Source organism: Sipha flava, unplaced genomic scaffold (genome assembly GCF_003268045.1).
Source record: "Sipha flava isolate LNK unplaced genomic scaffold, YSA_version1 110_pilon_pilon, whole genome shotgun sequence".
Lineage (NCBI taxonomy): Eukaryota > Metazoa > Arthropoda > Insecta > Hemiptera > Aphididae > Sipha > Sipha flava.
Window position 1 is genome coordinate 68395 of NW_020271727.1, and position 18769 is coordinate 87163.

Below are 18769 nucleotides of genomic sequence, written 5' to 3' on the forward strand. Positions count from 1 at the left end.
CAACTCCCGGAATGTGCCTAAACTCGTATTTTCCGTAATGGAATATTTTAATTCCCCGTCACTTAAATCCCTGCACTCTCCGTCTGACAAGCGAAAAAGTTATTTTTCGCGTAACACTCGGTGCCCTTCCGTTTGCGGCAATCCCATCGAAACAAACACATACAATTTACCGATACACCCGACGAATCGAACTCGTGTGCGCTGTGCGCACTTCAACGGTTTTCGGTTCAACCCCGTACGGGTTTAGTGGCAGACGCTCGTCAAATATTTGTTGTCCATAAAACGGGATTCGATGTTGAGTACGTTGCGTGTACATTTGCGAACAAACGCGACGACGAAAATAATGCCTATCGCAAACGTCAGATCGCCGCGCGTGTTTATTTGTTCGAGTGAATCACGACCTTGTCGCACATCGCGAAATACACTGACCGCCGGCGTATGTCCGGTACAGTTCGCGGAAGGAAGACGCGGTGCATGTACTATCGGGACACTTGAAGTGGAGGCTAAAAGCGGTAGTGATCAACGCCGAGGGACGTATTATTTCAGTTTTCCCCGGGACGCGTGGACGTTTAAGCGAGTTCATATTTTATTCTCAGATTTATCCCTGGACCAAACTGAAATATCATTTTTTTTTTTTTTTATTTATTCAATTTCCCAGTCATTTTTGTCAGCCATTCACGTTTGTTCAATGTAGGTTGAAATGAAATGCTTACTTGAAAACTTGAAAGCTTATACTCACGAGCAACTTATTTTTTAGATTATTTTTAAAGTTCATACATTTTAGTAGGCTTGAGAAATGTTAATTTCTTACAACGTAAATAATCGATGAAATAAAGGACTTTAGGACAAAAAAAAAAAATTCATATAAATTAAAATCTGTAGCCCTAAATAGACATATAAATTTATAAAGTAGAGTCGTTAATTATACATACAATAATAATTACAATAATTTTAATTTAATTGTTTTTTTTTCAATTATATATGGATAAAAGTATATTTCAAAATTTAAAATACAAGAAAACTAATTTTTTTATTACACGACCCTGATGTATATATAATTATTTTTGGTTTGCTATCAATTTTTTTAATATCAACTTAAATGGTTTAATATTATACATTTTATAATCATACTAAAAATAAGCACTTATTGCTCGATAAAATTCTTATAATTTAAAAAAATGTAATTATATTACTAATTTAATTGCTGCAAGTCAACCAAGAATATTATTAATAAGGTAAGTTAGTTAATTACATATTAAAATATAAATATTTAAAGAATTTTGGATAAGTGTAAAAATATTTACTTAACATTAATTTGTATTATAAACGTTTGTGAATGTTTTGTATGTTCGTACTTTTTAGACATGAATAAAATGTGAAAATAAATCACTCAGCCGTGACACTTTCTATAGTGGGTTTTAATTTAATTTTTTATTACCTTAACAGGCCACGGACACCAACGACTCTTATAGGAAGGGTTTTCGGACATTGTTCTTTTCATTATTTTCCTACCAGCAGGAGAAGGTAAAGAAAATCTAGCCGATCTTAGAGGTGATTTATAGTAACAAAGGATGTTTCTTCAAATATGAGTGTGTATGGAAGGAAATGTATGGTTTAATTTGTGATATAGGATATGGATTATGATACTCTATTGAACCAATGGAGTCGTATTATATTTTACAAGACTATCTAGAAAAACGATCAATGTGGATAGAAATGGTAATGCAGTTTTTCAAATGATATTTTTAACCGGCCGATATCGTACACAACACGTTATGCGTATAGTAACTGTCGTTTAGCGATCGGCCGAGGAGTAAAGCCGGGTCCGCACCACATCGGTACATTTTTAACATAGAAATACGAAATGCGAAATGGTTGTCCGGTTTCGGTCACGTATTATTAGGTCATTTTACCGCGGAACCCGTTACCGATCGGTACGGCCGCACGTTGAAAAGTTGGACGCCACCAAATTGTCGGTAATCCACGCTACGTACTCCGGTAACGCATAACGAATCTAACCTTAGGTTGCGGTCACAGTGGCACCGACGTCGGCCGATTCGACCGACGTCAGATATCTATCGGAAGAAATTCAAATTTGTTTACTTATATCGGCCGATTCAGTCGACGTAATCAACTCAATATTATTTTCATCATAGACTGCGAGAAATTAATAAGTTTGGTCCACCAAAGAAGGAGTTTATGGGATTATAGTAGTAAGTCTTCATGCTGTTCTAATAGTTGACGAAACAATGTATGGAACTCTCCATACTTTTCCCTATCCTTAAAAATGTCATTCGTGTGATACTTTTGCTTTTTTAATAATAAATATTTATTAACAGGACTTATTTCCGAACACAAAAATGAGGGGACGTTCATTTTATAAATTATAACCTACACTGGTTGCATTGAAATGAACAATTGTCGGCCAATAAAATTAGCCGACGTTTGAGACACTATGACCATAGCCTAAAAGTGAACGTCCAAGTTCACTCGTAGCCGACCAGGAGACGATTGTTTTACGCGACGCGACGTGGCATGAAGATGGGAATCCCCAGCTATGTTGGCTTAGTACCCCCCCCCCCAAGGTTTACTTGAAAAGGTTCACAAAATTTCAACTTACCGATCGTCGTGAGCGTGAGCGTAGACCAGTAGAAACAGTAAATGTACTGTCTGGAAAGCGACGAGTTTCTGGGGCCCTCCAAGTTGTACACCCAGTTGTCCGACCCGAAGCCGATCACGTAGCTGATGGCGAAGTACAAGCACGAGTTCCAGTGGATGAGTATGAGTATGGCGAACACCACCTTGCAGATGCGGAACACGTTTGGGTATCCGGTCTTCGTCTCGGTGCGGTCGAAGAACTCTAGCATCCTGGGCACGCGGAGCAGTCGGTTGGCGCGCACGATCACCGGACACGGCAACACCGCGGCCGAACAGCTACGCGACGGCCACCACAGGTACGCCAAGTCGGTCGGCAGCAAGCTCAGGATGTCGGACTTCCATTTGGACGTGCTGAAGTAGTTTTCCCGAAGCTTACGGGAATCGCGGACCATCAAGCCTTGGTCCAGGAAACCTGAAAATGTGTGTAAAAAAATAAATAAATAAATAAAATAAAATACAAAAATAACACGATACAAAATGCGTTCCGTAAAAAACACCTAAAAACACCGGATTATCCGGTCCATTTTTTTTTTTTATTATTTAATGTAAATACAATGCCGTTCAGTGCTGTGTGAAATGATATTCAAAACTATGTTGATAGCTTTTTCCCGTTGAAAACACATACACCGTTCAAACAGAACCGACTCTATCACAACTATTTGTCTATTTTGTGACATTTCACAAACACTCAAGTAAAATGTACATTTCAAGTTCAGTTAAACTTTCTTCTCTTAACTCTAGTCACAATTTCATCCTTTCAGAGAAATAATTCAAACTGTCTTCTAATATTATTCACTACTCGTAATTATTAATATTAAATATTAGGGTGAGGTACTAATTTGTATGTTTATTGTGATCAGATTATAAATCTGAGAATACATTTATTTTTATTCTAACCGTTATATTTTTAATTTTTACTTATGATTTGAAAATTTTGAAAAAGAAAATTAACTTTATTCGAGTTAGTAAGCTTGGTAATTAATAATTGTACTAAGTATAGAAAGTCAAATTAACACTTTATTAAAATACTAAATAATTAATCATCATTATACATACATCTTTCAAAATTTAACTTATTTACTCTTTTATTTTTATCTGAAGCCGATTCAGTTAAAATAATCCAATAGCTTTTAAAGCCCAATAAGTATACGAAACAAAATATTTGCCACAGACAATTTCGAAATAGTGCCACATATGTGACATAAAGATTTGTATTTCTGTGTGATACATGACATGGTGTAATAAAGGGATACATGTGATGTACTGTCTTGATGGTAATGTCGACGACCAAAATTACGTTGCCGTGTACACATTTATTTCATACGAACGATAAACTTATTAGAATTTGTGGGTAACAATAAGGGGTGGAAGTCGATCGATTCGCGTAACGAGCAGTATTATTTTATTTAGTTCCCGATAAATTTCGTTGGGTATAAAATAAGTACCCACCGTATTTTTATATTACCATTATATTTCAAAATGATATACGATACTATGTGTACTTTTTAATTACTATATATTACTATAAATATTACTCGTATAGAACATTTTATAATAAAATATTAACCAACATAATGAACGCAAAACAATTTTAACCACACACTATGTAAAAGTAAAAAACTTAATGTAAAATCAGCCATGAGCGAATTGAAATTCATCACTATCGTTACACGAATGTGCTATCAATCAAAGACAAACAGTTGGTGAAAAAAGATGTATAAAGAAGAAACCAACAAGAATGCGATGTAACAGCATATATAAGAGCTCCGAATTGGCACTAAATTCAGACGTATCTAGACACATAGTATAGAAGTACTACGTGTTAACATCATAGACGTATTAATATTACATTTTACACGTTGATTTATTCATAGTGTTAGTAAAACTATCTTTATATCTTCACTAGTATTCTTTATTCTGAATGTATTACCTAATATTATTATCATACAAATTAAGCACTTTACAATCACACAGAACGAAATTTGCTTTGTTTTTTCGTTTCATATGTTATGCTCAACATTTTCCCGAGATAGTTAATTCTAAATGCTAGAGGAAAAATAAAAGCTGAAGTAGTTTAAATCTGTTATCTCACCTATTCGCTTTAAAATCGAACTTATACCGCACTTGTATATTTAGTCTAGTCATGTCAACGATGTTTCTCGTGACAATTTTATTTTTAAAATTTCTTTTAACTTATGTCTGGTCTTGTAATAATAGCTTTAAACAATCTTAAGTAGTTATTTTAAAGAATTTTACGACCATTTGCAAAATGTGCACAGGAAGTGCGAAATTTCGTAAATCCTTTAGACATAACTTAGTCCTACGTTTGTATGTGGGGTCTCAAAGCTCATGTTAAAACATTTAGGCGGAAAAACACGGGCAATAAACGGAGAAAGGAAGGGCACAGAGGAAGAGATAAAATCCCTATTAATATTTACGAGACCTTAACATAACGTGTCCGAAACCCTTCATCTACCCGTGTGGGACCTGTCCGACGGGATGGCGCGTGAATCACAAAACGTATCGGTCCCCGAACGTTATTAATGATGTCCCCCAGAAAACTCTCTTGGGCAGGATGTTGTAAATAAAAGAGCATGCGCGCGTTTTATTTCCCGGTGTGATTTACTACCATTTTTTCTACGCCTGCGTCAGTTTCGCGAGAAGTCGGACGAGCGGTTGGTGGAAGGAGGCGGTCATGCGGCGTTTATACCAAAGGACTTGCTACTCCGTTACCCTGTCGTTCCTACTTCGATCACCCTGTGTCCATATCCTGCAAACTACCACCCACCCGACGACTATCAAAACGAGAAATTTGTCACACTTGGCAGCTGAATTGTCCATCCATCAGGCGTGCGTGCGTTTTGTGTGTGTGTGTGTGTGTGTGTGTGTGTCTGTGTGTAACGCACGTCCGAATACAATGCTTAAACATCCACTACCCGAATTCTTCTAGAAAATCGATCATACATACACACACATTCATTCCACGTCTACGTATCATGTCAATAGTTATTTGCTGAATAACTATTAACTGTAGGTATGGTTAAAAATCGATCGCGAATAAACAGTACACTTCTATGTATGATATTTCTTCTCGTTCGTGTAGTGATGGGAGTTAAAAAATTCAAATTTATATTATTTATATGTAAACTCTCGATATATCAATAGGATTGTAATTTTTTTTTTTTAAATTAATGTTTATGTGTCGTACAAACGGGGCCGGAGTCGAAATGATCATTTATTGCCTTACTGGACGTATGAGTAGTGATGTAAATATTTGCATCACATAGATCAACCTATCAATATAGATAACCAACAGTGAAAAACGGAAAAACACTAGATCACAATCACGGGAAAATTTAGTTTAAAAAGTAATATTTATACTATGATAATATTTATTAAACTCGGGTATATGGCAAGGATCAGCAATATTTTTGTCGACGTTCGTAGCAATACATGTATCCTATAAAATGAAGTAAAGAACAGTTAAGTGGAATGAATTAACTGACGGAGGAATCGATATCCCAGAATGTTATAACAAGTTATTTAAAACGTATACCCTAGCTAAAAGTATCCGTTAATCATACGACGTTATTAGTATTATGACAAATATAGAATTAAAGAAGTCCCACATAGTAGTACATACGAAACAGAAAATACAGCACATGATGTTCTTAAAAAATAATATGTGCACACAATCATTCGATTCACGCACGTTTTTTTTTTTTTTTTTGTTATTGAACGAAAAAACACAGATAATATTTTTAAGAGCATATATTTTGTTATAGTTCAGTCCCATTTGTATCACGTTCGTATTTAAGGGTGATTGTAATTTTTTTCGAGGACACGAGAATGGAACTTGGCGGCAAAAGCGTTAGAGATTGAAATCCCGTACTCATGTATTACTTCGGTTTCTAAAACTCAATGTTGAACGTGAAATATAATACTTTTAGGTACTATGCGCTATTTAGTGCTATGTGGTATGCTATGCTATGCATTTACCGTTATGCGGTATTTTTTTGTACAAAAGCAAATAATACAATACAACCCCACGTGTAAAGACAGAACCAATATACAAGTCGATGGCTTAAGTAAGTCTTGAACAATGCTGTTGAAAAACAAACTCCCAGTGGTGCTCTACTGCAATAAGGTCCATTAGATGTTATTATTCTTATCTTTGTTATATTTTTATTCATCTTTAGGAAAAAAAATTGTAACTAAAATGGTATATTTTCTTAAAAATTCCTTTTCTTGTCTGTCAGCAAACATTCAATTATTCCATTTCATTTAATTTTAGTCCATTCATAGCCTTGACCTTAACTAATTTATCTTAAAGTTCGGTTGACCAGTGCCTTTCAAAAACTTGATTTTCTAAAAGCCTATACGTTAGCTGATAATAAGTGTTTTCAATTTCATATTAGGTTGCTCAATATGACCCATTATATATTAAATGTTATATATTTCTATAATATGCAAAATAAGATCAATAAAAAATTAATAAATTAACTGTACTTTTTTCTAGAGAATAACGTTTGAAAATACATTAAATTGGCCAAGATATACATTTTTTTTCGTTTCTACGTCATTCCGGATTACTTAACAATGCACAGCTCTTGAAGTATATATAAGTAAAAAAAATATCTAAGCGTTACCACATTTTACGTATTTACCGATAACTAGCTGTAAGCGTATTTCAGTAAATTTTTTATGTGGATATTTATTGCCTTTTAAATAAAATATAAATTCGAACCTCTTATATTCTTAAAGTTTTTAAATATATCATACGTTAGGTTTTCACAACGGTTTGGCACTTAAGTATGAAATTCAGGGAGGAATTTAAGGTTTGGTTTCGAAAAAAAAGCAATTTACATAAGAAAAAAAGTTTATCCAAGTATTGGAATATTTTCATGTACACGATGAGATTTAGTTGACATAAATAAAAAATTATTCTTGGAACAAACATGTTCTTGAAATATTAATAGCGTATACCTATATAAAAAAAAAAATTAATTAATTAATATTTTATTAATCATTTATTACAATACGCTGTTAGCTGTACATATATTTTAATATAATCGTTTATCTGATCCAGTGCGAATTTAGATCAACGAATTCAGTTTAAAGCTAATATATTTCTGTTAACCAGTAAATTAAGTACATTTTTTGTTGATAGTTGTGTAGCCTATTAAATGAATTGTTTTAATTTTTTCATCCATTATCATGTGTTATAAAATATTAGTTTTTAAATCCAATTGAATATTTGTATTCATTAAAAAAAAAAAACAAAATAATTTGAAATAAAATAATTTCATTAAACAAATCAATTAATAACTTCAGCCGGATCGTATTGCATATAAATTATTATAACGTCTTCATGAATTTTATTATGTGAATTAAAATTGCTTAATTTGTATTTTTTTATGCGTATCGTAGTTCAATTTTTATAAATTTCAAAGTGGTTTTTTGATACAATATTTGTTGAACCGACATTTTTTTAAAGGCTTAGTATTAAGTTTTATATCAAAGAACCAAAATATATGATGTCATGTAAAATCACTATGAATCTTTTATAACACTGAAGGAGTATAATAATATAAGGTATGATCGTCGACGGCAGTCTTAAGTAAAATATTACTAGTATAGTACTAGTTATAGTATGGCCTACAGGAATCATGTAATTTATTCTTCACATTTTCAATACGTCATTTTAGATTCTGGGTAAAACAAAATAACTCTTGGATTTTTTTTCTTTAATTTTTTATGTATTTAATTTTCAGATAGTCGATATTCATACTTCATTTCAATGAATTGGTAATCAAATAGCACTTTAATCTTTAGGCAGGGAATTTCCGACATTTTTAGAAAATTACAAAACAAGACATAAAATAAATGCTTTGTTTTCTTTTTTTTTTGTAATTATACTATAATTTTTATACTTAATTAAAAATTAAAATATTATTATAAATTAAAATATAATAATAATTTAAATATCGTTCACCAATAAATATAACTATGTACATCAATTATACATAAGTATTATTCCCGAGAGGCAGATTATTGTACTTGAATCGCATTAGCTCCTACATATTTAAGTTAAATCAACTGTTGTGAAACCGATACATGTATCATAAAAACATCTTGTAACTACCTATGTTAGAAAGTCAGTGATAAACTGGTTTTGAGTGCGATATATAATATAGTGTGTTCAAAATACCTTTTTGATATTAATGAAAACTATATTGAGAAAAATCAATTATCTGTGAAAATGTAACTGCTGTACAAAATAATAAGATAAGCAGTTATTCACGATGGACTAAGCACTCTGATCTTTCCGAAAATGTTTTTCTAACGTATTTATAAATTATGTAGTGTTGAAAAAAATTACGGTCATTTGAAAGTAGGCCATTGTACTAACTACATCATACGGTTGAGTTACATCCAATTAGGTTCCGGAAGGACAATATTTTTTTTTTTATCAAACACAATGGTCACGACGGCTGTCATAATTTATTACATATGTTGCCTTAAATGAAGTGTATATTTATTCGAAATTGAAATTGGTGTTAAAATGTATGATGTTTATTTTTAAAATGTCAGATTATTATTTAAATTATATTTTGTTTTCACAAAATATGTGACAAATGAAGGATGTTATTTTATTATGGATTAATGATTTTACAGTTTTGAATGATAGTTATGATACTAGACTATTTAAACTTTAAAATATTTTACAAATGTTAGTTTTTGATTTAACAAATAATAATAAAAATCTATTATGAATAATGTCTTAGATCTACCTAGGTATATCAATTGAGGAGAATACGGCCGATGATTCGATGATTCTTTAATATTTAAAAGAATTGTCATCGCAATCTAGATCATTTAATTATTTCAATTCTGAGCTATATATCTTCTTAAATGGAGTGACCGACCAAGGGATCATTTCCTTCTGTGATCATTTGAATCTCAATGAGTGTGAAATATGTGTGGATACTCTTTTATTAAAAACGGAAATGTGAAATTTTTATTATCATGTTGTGTATATGTCGAAAAATTGTAAAAATAAACCAAATTTCTTGTTTTCATGGTATTTATAATAATTTTAATTATTGAGTCGTGTGTTCTGGTAAGAAATCTGTTGAAATCTAATATCATTATATATTGTATACTTGAGGTGGAAAATTAACGGTAACGGCATTTGGAATTTTTAATTATTTTTTGAAGTGGTAAGAATTGATTTTTTTTTTATAAGCTCGTTAATTATTATCGTCGTTTTAGATTTTCATTTCGTACTTGAAATTCGTAATTATTTTAATGTACGTACCAATAATAAAGTGTTGAATTTAATATTATTTTCGAATCCCTTCTATGTATTTCATCATTAGTGTTAGGAACTCAAATTGTCATTTGATTTATATGAGCTTTGTAAATATTGGTTTTGATTTATACAGTCGGTATAAATACTACATATGGGGTCAACACTTTTGTTGTACTACGAGTACGTTATGCGTAGTAACTACTATGCGTATTATCAAACAATTACAATCACCATACTGCCGGATGCACGGCTATAGATTTGTGGTTTATTTTAATTTTTTAGTGTAATATGTTAATTTTTTTTATTTTTTTGACGATAAGCATGCACGAAGTTATAAATTGACGTGGAAATACGTGGTTGAAAATACTATTGTTGACACTTAATACTGGAATAAATTATAGTTTGTTAGTTCAGAAGGTCAGGCTTTCTAGAGTCACTTAGAGTATTGGTGTTGGATAGTTCGGATATTCAAGCTCTTCAATAGTTTTTATGTTAGCATTAAAGCGTTTATAATATGATTTGGTTTCGTTTTGCACAATTTCGATGGAGAGATCATTATGGAGTGATTCATTTGAGACGAAAGAAGAAGCTTTGGTGATCTGGTGTAGGTATTTGGATTGAAACATTTGCATTTTATTTATATTTGAAGGCTTTAGAACTTCCGGTTATTGGATTTTATTTGTTTGAGTAGATTGCATAAGAAAAGTTTTTTTATGAAGATTAACTTTTATAATGCGAAGAATTAGCGAAGTTGACGAGAACTGTTGTTTAGGCTAGGCGTTTGATACAGATGTAGTTGCTCAAATTAGTCGATGACCTAAATATAAATTGATGTATCGGACACTTTGAAAAGTTGGTAGACAAGAGTTTTCTAGGTACATATGAGGATAATCTCTTCGTATTCAAGGCGCAATAGATAAATTAAGATTCATTGATTCTTATTTCTCACTCTTTGTATCAAATTGATAACAAGTTTTGTATCAAATTGACAACAAGTTTAGGTGAATTTTGATAGGGTTTGAAGCTGTTTCCGTATCCTTGTCGGATCGTTAGCGCATAAAAAATTTAGTAAACTATCAGATTTCTGAAAATGATTCTATCTAACCTTCGGATTTCGCAACATAATCATGTATTTTGTTTTGACTTAATTTACGATTAATCCAGTTGCATTGCTGACTTTGGTAAGTTCTTCCATTATAACCTCTAATTGATTATTGTCTAGTATGATGATGTTATCTGCATACGCGAGAATAGTCATATTTCCATTGAATTCTATGCAGCGATTTTCCTCTTCGTTTCTTTTCGCCTTTTCCAGAGCTAGGTTATACAAAACTAGTAACAAAGAATCTCCTTGTTTTTGGCCAACTTTATTCCCGAATCCTGGTGATAATTCTCCCTGGAATTTTATTTTACAAGATAAAATTTATTTTTCATGATTAAAATTGTATTGTATATAAATATGTGAACACACGTACAAGTGATAAAAAGTATATGTGTACTTTTTGGAAAGTGTTTATGGAAAAACAAAATTGCTCTTTTATTCTGTTATTTATGCGTTTATTTTAAAGTTAGAGGTAATATCATTATTCTGTAGATTTTCTGTGTTATATATTTATTATTGGATTTAAGTAAATAAGTATTTCTGTAAATAAATAAATAAATAATTCTGTAAGAAACCAATTTACTATTATTTGAAGTTTATCGATTTCTTATACTATTTAATCTTGTTGAATCTTGTTATTTGAATTTAATAGTTGTATTAATACAATTGCTGTTTGTATACGTTTACGATAAGAGTTTCTAGGCTTCTAAATTTTAGAATCTATTAACGACAACATACAGTCAGTGCAAACAGGTTCATTGTCTGGCATTGTTGCCCATTCATGATCTATATCAACCATGTTTTAAAATAAGTGACCACATAGACTCTATTGTCATCTGGAAAATGTGTGATAATTTGATATAATTTAACAACATAACAAAGTTCAGTCAGAAAATAAATAACGTTGAAAAAAAATCTATTGAAATAATTAAAATCTCATGTAAAACGGTAAAAATAATAACGACTTAAAGTAAAAATGAATCAAAACAATTTAACTCACTAGTGTGATTGATTAATAGGAAGTAAAATAAATAAACTACTGATCAGGGGTGGACTGGCCGAAGGACGAGGGGGTGAACGTCCCCTGGGCTGGTATAATTGCGGGCCCTCACAGGTATATTGGACCCATGTGTACAACTGTGTAGTGATTAATTTATCAGAAAATAGTGAAATTTTCAAAACTGTAGCTTAGTTTGCTCAATGCGACGTAGAGTAACACCAATACACCATAGAACAACAATTATCTATGCTGCTGCAATGATGGTCGATAGAGTAATATAAAATATGCTGTGTTCCGATACCCAGGTGGCCAGGTGGATAAAGCGTACACGGACTGTCCGTGTATATATTCGATACCTGAATAGTTAATACGCAGGTCAGGGGCAGATGTCACGTCAGTGATATCATGCTAGCGGCACTTGTCGCTACGCTCCTCAGCGACGTCGCTGCGCTCCGCTGATCGAAAATATTCCTTGACTTGCTATGCAACACCATCCCAAGTAGGTCACAGAGTAGTTACTAAGTTACTAACTGTTGTATCAGTTATCAATCATGAAAATAATTAAAAAGTGCAAAATAAAATTTTAGCAGTTGAACCCGATACTTGTCGATATGTACGGCTTACAATATCATTAGACTACGAGTTCACATACAATAATCCCATAATATTGTTCATACATTAATTTAGTTAGAAATAAGGAAAAGGTATTCAAATTATGTTAATAGTAGCTACGGTTTTTTTTTTTTTTGAGAGACTACGATAATTGCATAATTCAGTTGACCATCAAGGACACAAAGAATTTTTAAAGTTTTTTAGTTTTGTATATCAAATGAAAAGATGGTGATTGGACATTGTCATAAAGAAACTTATGCTGTATAATGATATTCGTGAAATTTTTCGGCCTCTACCTAGGATCGCCCGGGCCGATTTTTTAACCCAGTCCGCCGCTGCTACCGATATACCATTTACGACATTATCATATAGATAATCAGTAAAATTAGAAATTCGCATGAACATTTTCAATAGATATGGTATATAAATGAAAAAGTTTAAAAATTGTATTTTTTTAGTATATATAAAATGCTGTTCATTTAAATAGCATACAATACATTTTATGAATGCGATAATAATATGTTTATCAAATTACTTGCTTAATATGTAAACAATTTTGGTAAATAAATACTCCACATGAAAAAAAATAAGTTTTTCAAAAATATGTCTTGTTATTACACAACTTAAAAAGAATATATATATATATATATATATATATATATTTATCAAATTATTTATTTGTGTTGAATTTCAAAGCAAGTTTAAGACTTCAAAAGCGTCGTAAACACATTATATTATTTTGAGAAACATTTTGAAAATATATTTTTTCAATTTAGGATAAGTTTAAATAGTCAAACTCCACGTATTTGGGTGTTGAGAAAAATGTCTTGATTTTTATAAACCCATGAAAAGTTAAAGTTAAATACCATAAATAGAATAGTGTTCATAACGATTAAAATAACCTTTATGAAATTGAAATCGTCATAAGGGGAACTATGCTACAACGGCTGCAATGGAAAAAATGTATAACTGCTTCAGTAATACACTACTTGGTAACAGGTTTAGGCAACAATATTTGGATTTTTATTCTTGACATTCGTGACACCATTTGTATGAATATATTAATAACGTTAAACGTTTAACAAAATAGTCTATTTCATGCACGATATTTTCTACCTACCTAATTAATTTTTTTTTCTCTCTTTATATTGGTTTGGATCTGAATAGATGTGTGAATATGACTAAATTATCTATTTAAGCGTTTGTAGTCAAAACATTTACAATCCTGTCGCCTGGATCATGTTTTATTTCCTAATTTAACTAGTTGTACCGAATTAATAAACGTAATATTGAAGAACTGTACAGTGGAATTATGATGAAATTATCGTTTTTTTAAAAAATATATTTCATAGAATCTAATGCTCAATGAAATTTCTTACCTAGGACATCAGTCAGAAAAGGGACGCGAGTCTTGTTCGGTTAGAGGTCTTATGTTGTAGTGAATGATTAATTACAGTCTATATTAGCAAAACACCCATAGACCTTTCATAACGATGCATCAACATTAACATTCTAAGGTTTTTTTTTTTTTAATTATACATTTTCACAAACATAGGCCATTTGCTGAAAAGTTTTTATGAATTCTATTGTGTTTGCAACTGATGTGGAAAAATAAAAAAATCCATTTACTATGAAAAATCCTTCGTATAATTTATATTAATACCATTCATAATGGGATGGATGAAACATTATTTGAATAGGTGATTGTGTATTTGTATAAAAATGTGTTGAACCACAAGAGTAATTGATTTGTATTAATGAGCGAAGTGTATTCACCTGTAGGCACAGGGAACATTTAATGAAATATATAAATACACTTTTAAATCTTGAGAATTATATATCCTCATTGTTACTCAATTCCTGAGAATCGGAAAGCAAGTTAATTAAAATGTACAATGTTTTTGATATATTCTCACAATAAACAAAACACAATACTTTTTTGTTTGTATAAGCGATTTTGTATTAGAACTGGCTCCACATTTTCAATCAGAATACCTCAAACATTAAAATTTATTTGTGTTTTAATTTGAAATTTGTTTTTGTAGTTTGATTTAATCTTGTCTGCAATTTAACTGTAGATGGTTAAAATAAATTTGGTATTTTCAATTAACATTAGCACATTACTTACCATCCATACTTGAATACAATCTCACAATAATAATTCAGAAATATATAATTTCCATCGTTTCCTGGAGTAATTTAATCCAGCTTTCAAAATAATCTTAAAAATTGAGTATCATATGGATTTTCATGCAAGATTTAGGTTCACATAATAAATGGTGTACATTTATGACTTTGAATTAGTTTGATGTTTAATAAATTAAAATCACATTAAAAACAATCATTGAAAAAATTTTTAAATCGACAATATCAATTAAAAGACAAATTAGTGTAAAGCAATTAATATTTGGAAAATGTTTTTTTGAAAAATCTTTGAAATTTCTGTTTGCATGATGGAATCGATAGAAAAAAACTGTGGACAAGTGGTCCACTTTTCGGATGTCAAAATATTACACATAGGGCATTTCCATGACTAGAATTTTAAATTTATGCGGGGGATAAAAATAGAGGCGAGAGTGAAAAAATATTTCTGTTCAAATTAAAGTACTACCGACGACAAGAGTTAAAAATGTTCGCTCGTCACTATAGCCAAAGCAACCCGAGAACGCAATACTCCGACGTAGATTATTATACGGTAATTTAACGTGGTCCTCGTACGAAATTCTGTCGATGCTCTGCCGATGGAAATATGGTTTTAGATAATGCGGCGTGGTATGTTCGTTGAAATTAAATCTCCCGGAAAACGCAACCGCGTGTACAAGAACGGAGTAAGGCGACGTGCGATGGGGACTTGGCGTTTCTTTCCCACCCCCCTGTTCCTTGTTCCGGCATCGAAAACTCGTTGATTAATTATTGTCACACAGAAGAAACATGCGGCCGATGTACATTAATCAACGGATATGACGTGTTTACACATGCTGCAATTGAATTCCGTAGACATTGGTGCGACAAAGTCACGTAAGAAAGTACACGAATGACATGTATGTGAGTGTATACGTATGAACGCAAACCGATACACAAGTGTTAAGTTGTATCCACGTTGACGAGCGCATGTTTGGGTTCCCTTTTTTCATATCGAATTTCAATTTTTCCACAACGGAAAAAACACATTGAACATTCACGCATGGCCATTAATCATTATAATAATACGCGAACGATGGATAATAGATTTTTCTTTGACGTTCACAGTGTTTCATAAAGATTTGTTCAACGCGTGGATATTTGATAGAATCGAAATTTACCATTTAAATTCAATTTCATTTAAATGTACGAGTTAAATTATATTAAATTAGTTCAATTTGACATAACCATTTTTTTATCTTCGTTCGCTGTGGCACTAAGGCACTGCTTTTTCTACCGTCATATCATCGGCTCATCAAGAACTTACGCGTTTGCTACACAAATATTTCATCATTTTCTGTATATTTAGCACATATCTCTCCCTATTCATTACAACTATCCGATCTGTGTTCAATTTTATTTTATATTTCTATCGTTCCTTGAATCATAACTCGGGTATATCATAAATCGAACATATCGATCGTGTGACCTTGGTATAAAACACTTTTTAAATTTAATTGTTAATCGATTGATTCAAATACTATCCTAAAATAGCAAGTATTAGTCTTATGAAAAGTTGATTTGATGTCCAATGTAAGTGTGGAGATTTAATAAAGATTAAATAAGAACTACTAACCTCGGATTACTTATATATACATTTATTTAAATATTTATTTATTTTGCATTCACAACAACTAAATGAAACGAATATTTGTATTGCAATACACAGAAAACCATAATCTCTTTTTATTTTAACGAATAACAATATATTTTTAACATAACAATATATTTTTAATTGTGACAATAGCTGAAAAAATTGACAAAAATTATTAGTCAGTAATGTGATTCTATAATACGAATAAGTTAATGCATTTATATAGAATATATAGAATGTACCATAAGGTTTAACCAGTTTGCATAATTTCAAGGTTCATTAGATTTATTTCCGATCATAATTTCTAAATATACATCAAAAACGTTAATTAATGAAAAAGAAAAAGAAAATTATTTTTATTTTCTAAACATCATGATTTAATGCATCGATTGTTTTAAAAATAGTATTTTTCTTAAACAAATCACATTTATTTTACCAAAGAGACAGTGTTTAATACCATGCATTTGTTTTTTAAGTAATCGTTAATAACGATTCGTTATTCTAATATTGAATATTACTTAAAATTTTATAACTGAACTATAACGATTTTATAAAAATTGCATATTTTTCAATGTTATATGCAATATCTGATTTTGTGTTTTATAAAAATAATAATAATATAAATAACATTTCTATTAGAATGATAAATAAGAAAAAAAGAAACGGCTACATGTTATGAACCCATACACTCATGAATTACTATTAATATAGTCTATGAAATAGGTAAAATATTTGTATTGACAATGAATAAATTGAAAATACTTCGTGACATACAAATAATAGTAATGACATTAATAATAATAAAAATAATGAAAAAAATTTGGTGAATTTAAGATTTAAGTTAAGTAATGTATTGTATTTTGCATTATTCGCTTTAAATACATGTTTTTGTTTAGAAGTGATTTTTGGATGAAATTTATATGTACATTTTTATGTTACACAATTGATGAATTGAAATAGATGCAGAACTGTGAAAGTAGTGAAAATATACATTGATGCAAGTGTATCCATACATATCAGTTTTTTAATAAATCCGATCAAAACGTGTTCAGGTCAATGGATAATTGTTGAATTTAGATTAAAAATTATAATAAAGCAACAGTCTGTGCCGTGAAATACGAGACAAATGTTAAATTTAAGATTCGCTGACCGTTAAAATTGACGATCATAAAAATGTATCGTTCATTGCTAAGATTCGGAAGATAGCAATGAATGATCTTGAAAGTTATGAAGTGAAAAGCAAATTGGTTTTATTATTTAAGAGATGTGCATTGATTATAATGAAATATTAACAATGATGGTTTTCATAGCCGGCGAAGAAAACGCTATGGTTAACGGTCGAGTGAAGTAATTGTTTCACGCCTATAAAACGATTAATATTACGCTCGTGGACCGTTTCGTGTTACGTACACCAGGAGGGGGGAGGGGCACTCCGTTAAATTTTCGTACACAGCGCGGATCGTTTTTTTAATCGCGCTCGTAAGTAATACGAACGTTTTACCGAGTCGACGTGATACAATTATTTTTCGACATCGACTGGCTTTTCGATTTCCACGCGCGGTGAAAATCCGTTCGGCGTTCGGCGTCAGAAACAAAATATGAGGTTTTAATCAACTCGCAGGAAACACCCGCCAACGTGTTATACATAATCATCATTGTGTATGTATACATAGAAATGTTTTTCGGTAAAAATATTTCGAATTTCCCGTACTTATTATTGGATTGCATTTAAGGCGCCCGAACGAATGTAAATCCGTTTATGCATCTCACACCGCGCGGAGAGAGCGAACGCACACTTTCGTACCGCATAATAGAGTGTATTATAATAATATATATATATATATATGTACACGAGCTTTACTTTCTTCGTAACTTATTTCCCCTCTTGTTTACTCGTGACGTTTTTAAAATATATTATTATTATTATTATTATTATTTATGGTTCTTCGAAACTTTGCGACCGGTAAAAAGTTGCGCGCGCGACGATGAACGCCGTGCGAGAGGCAGAGAGAGTGTTAATCCAATACGCCGCGGTAACCAACTAACCACCAATCGTAACACGAACGTTGACAACAATAACTATATTCGTAAACAACAATGTACGCTGGCGGGTAAGGGACGATCGACATTTGACGCGATCGATATTCGGTGTCCGTATTTTTTCACCGTCTTTTCATTCGCTTTTTCCGATATCCGCTGTCACCGACCCACTCCTGCCTAGGGATAGCAACAATACATCGAAAATATCGAAAATAGTCGATATATCGTGACATTTGACATCGATACAACGTTAATGATATATCGTGT

The 18769-nt window shown here is 31.5% G+C and overlaps 1 protein-coding gene across 2 annotated transcripts in view; it reads right to left on the reverse strand.

The window, feature by feature from the left end:
* The window catches only part of LOC112688531 (cyclic nucleotide-gated cation channel subunit A), a 249148-nt gene that overhangs the window by 45840 nt on the left and 184539 nt on the right, over positions 1-18769 (reverse strand). For both annotated transcript variants that reach the window (XM_025561796.1, XM_025561788.1), the window contains exon 6: positions 2621-3070. In XM_025561796.1, the coding sequence (XP_025417581.1) occupies positions 2621-3070 (450 nt within the window). The remainder of the gene's footprint in view (positions 1-2620; positions 3071-18769) is intronic.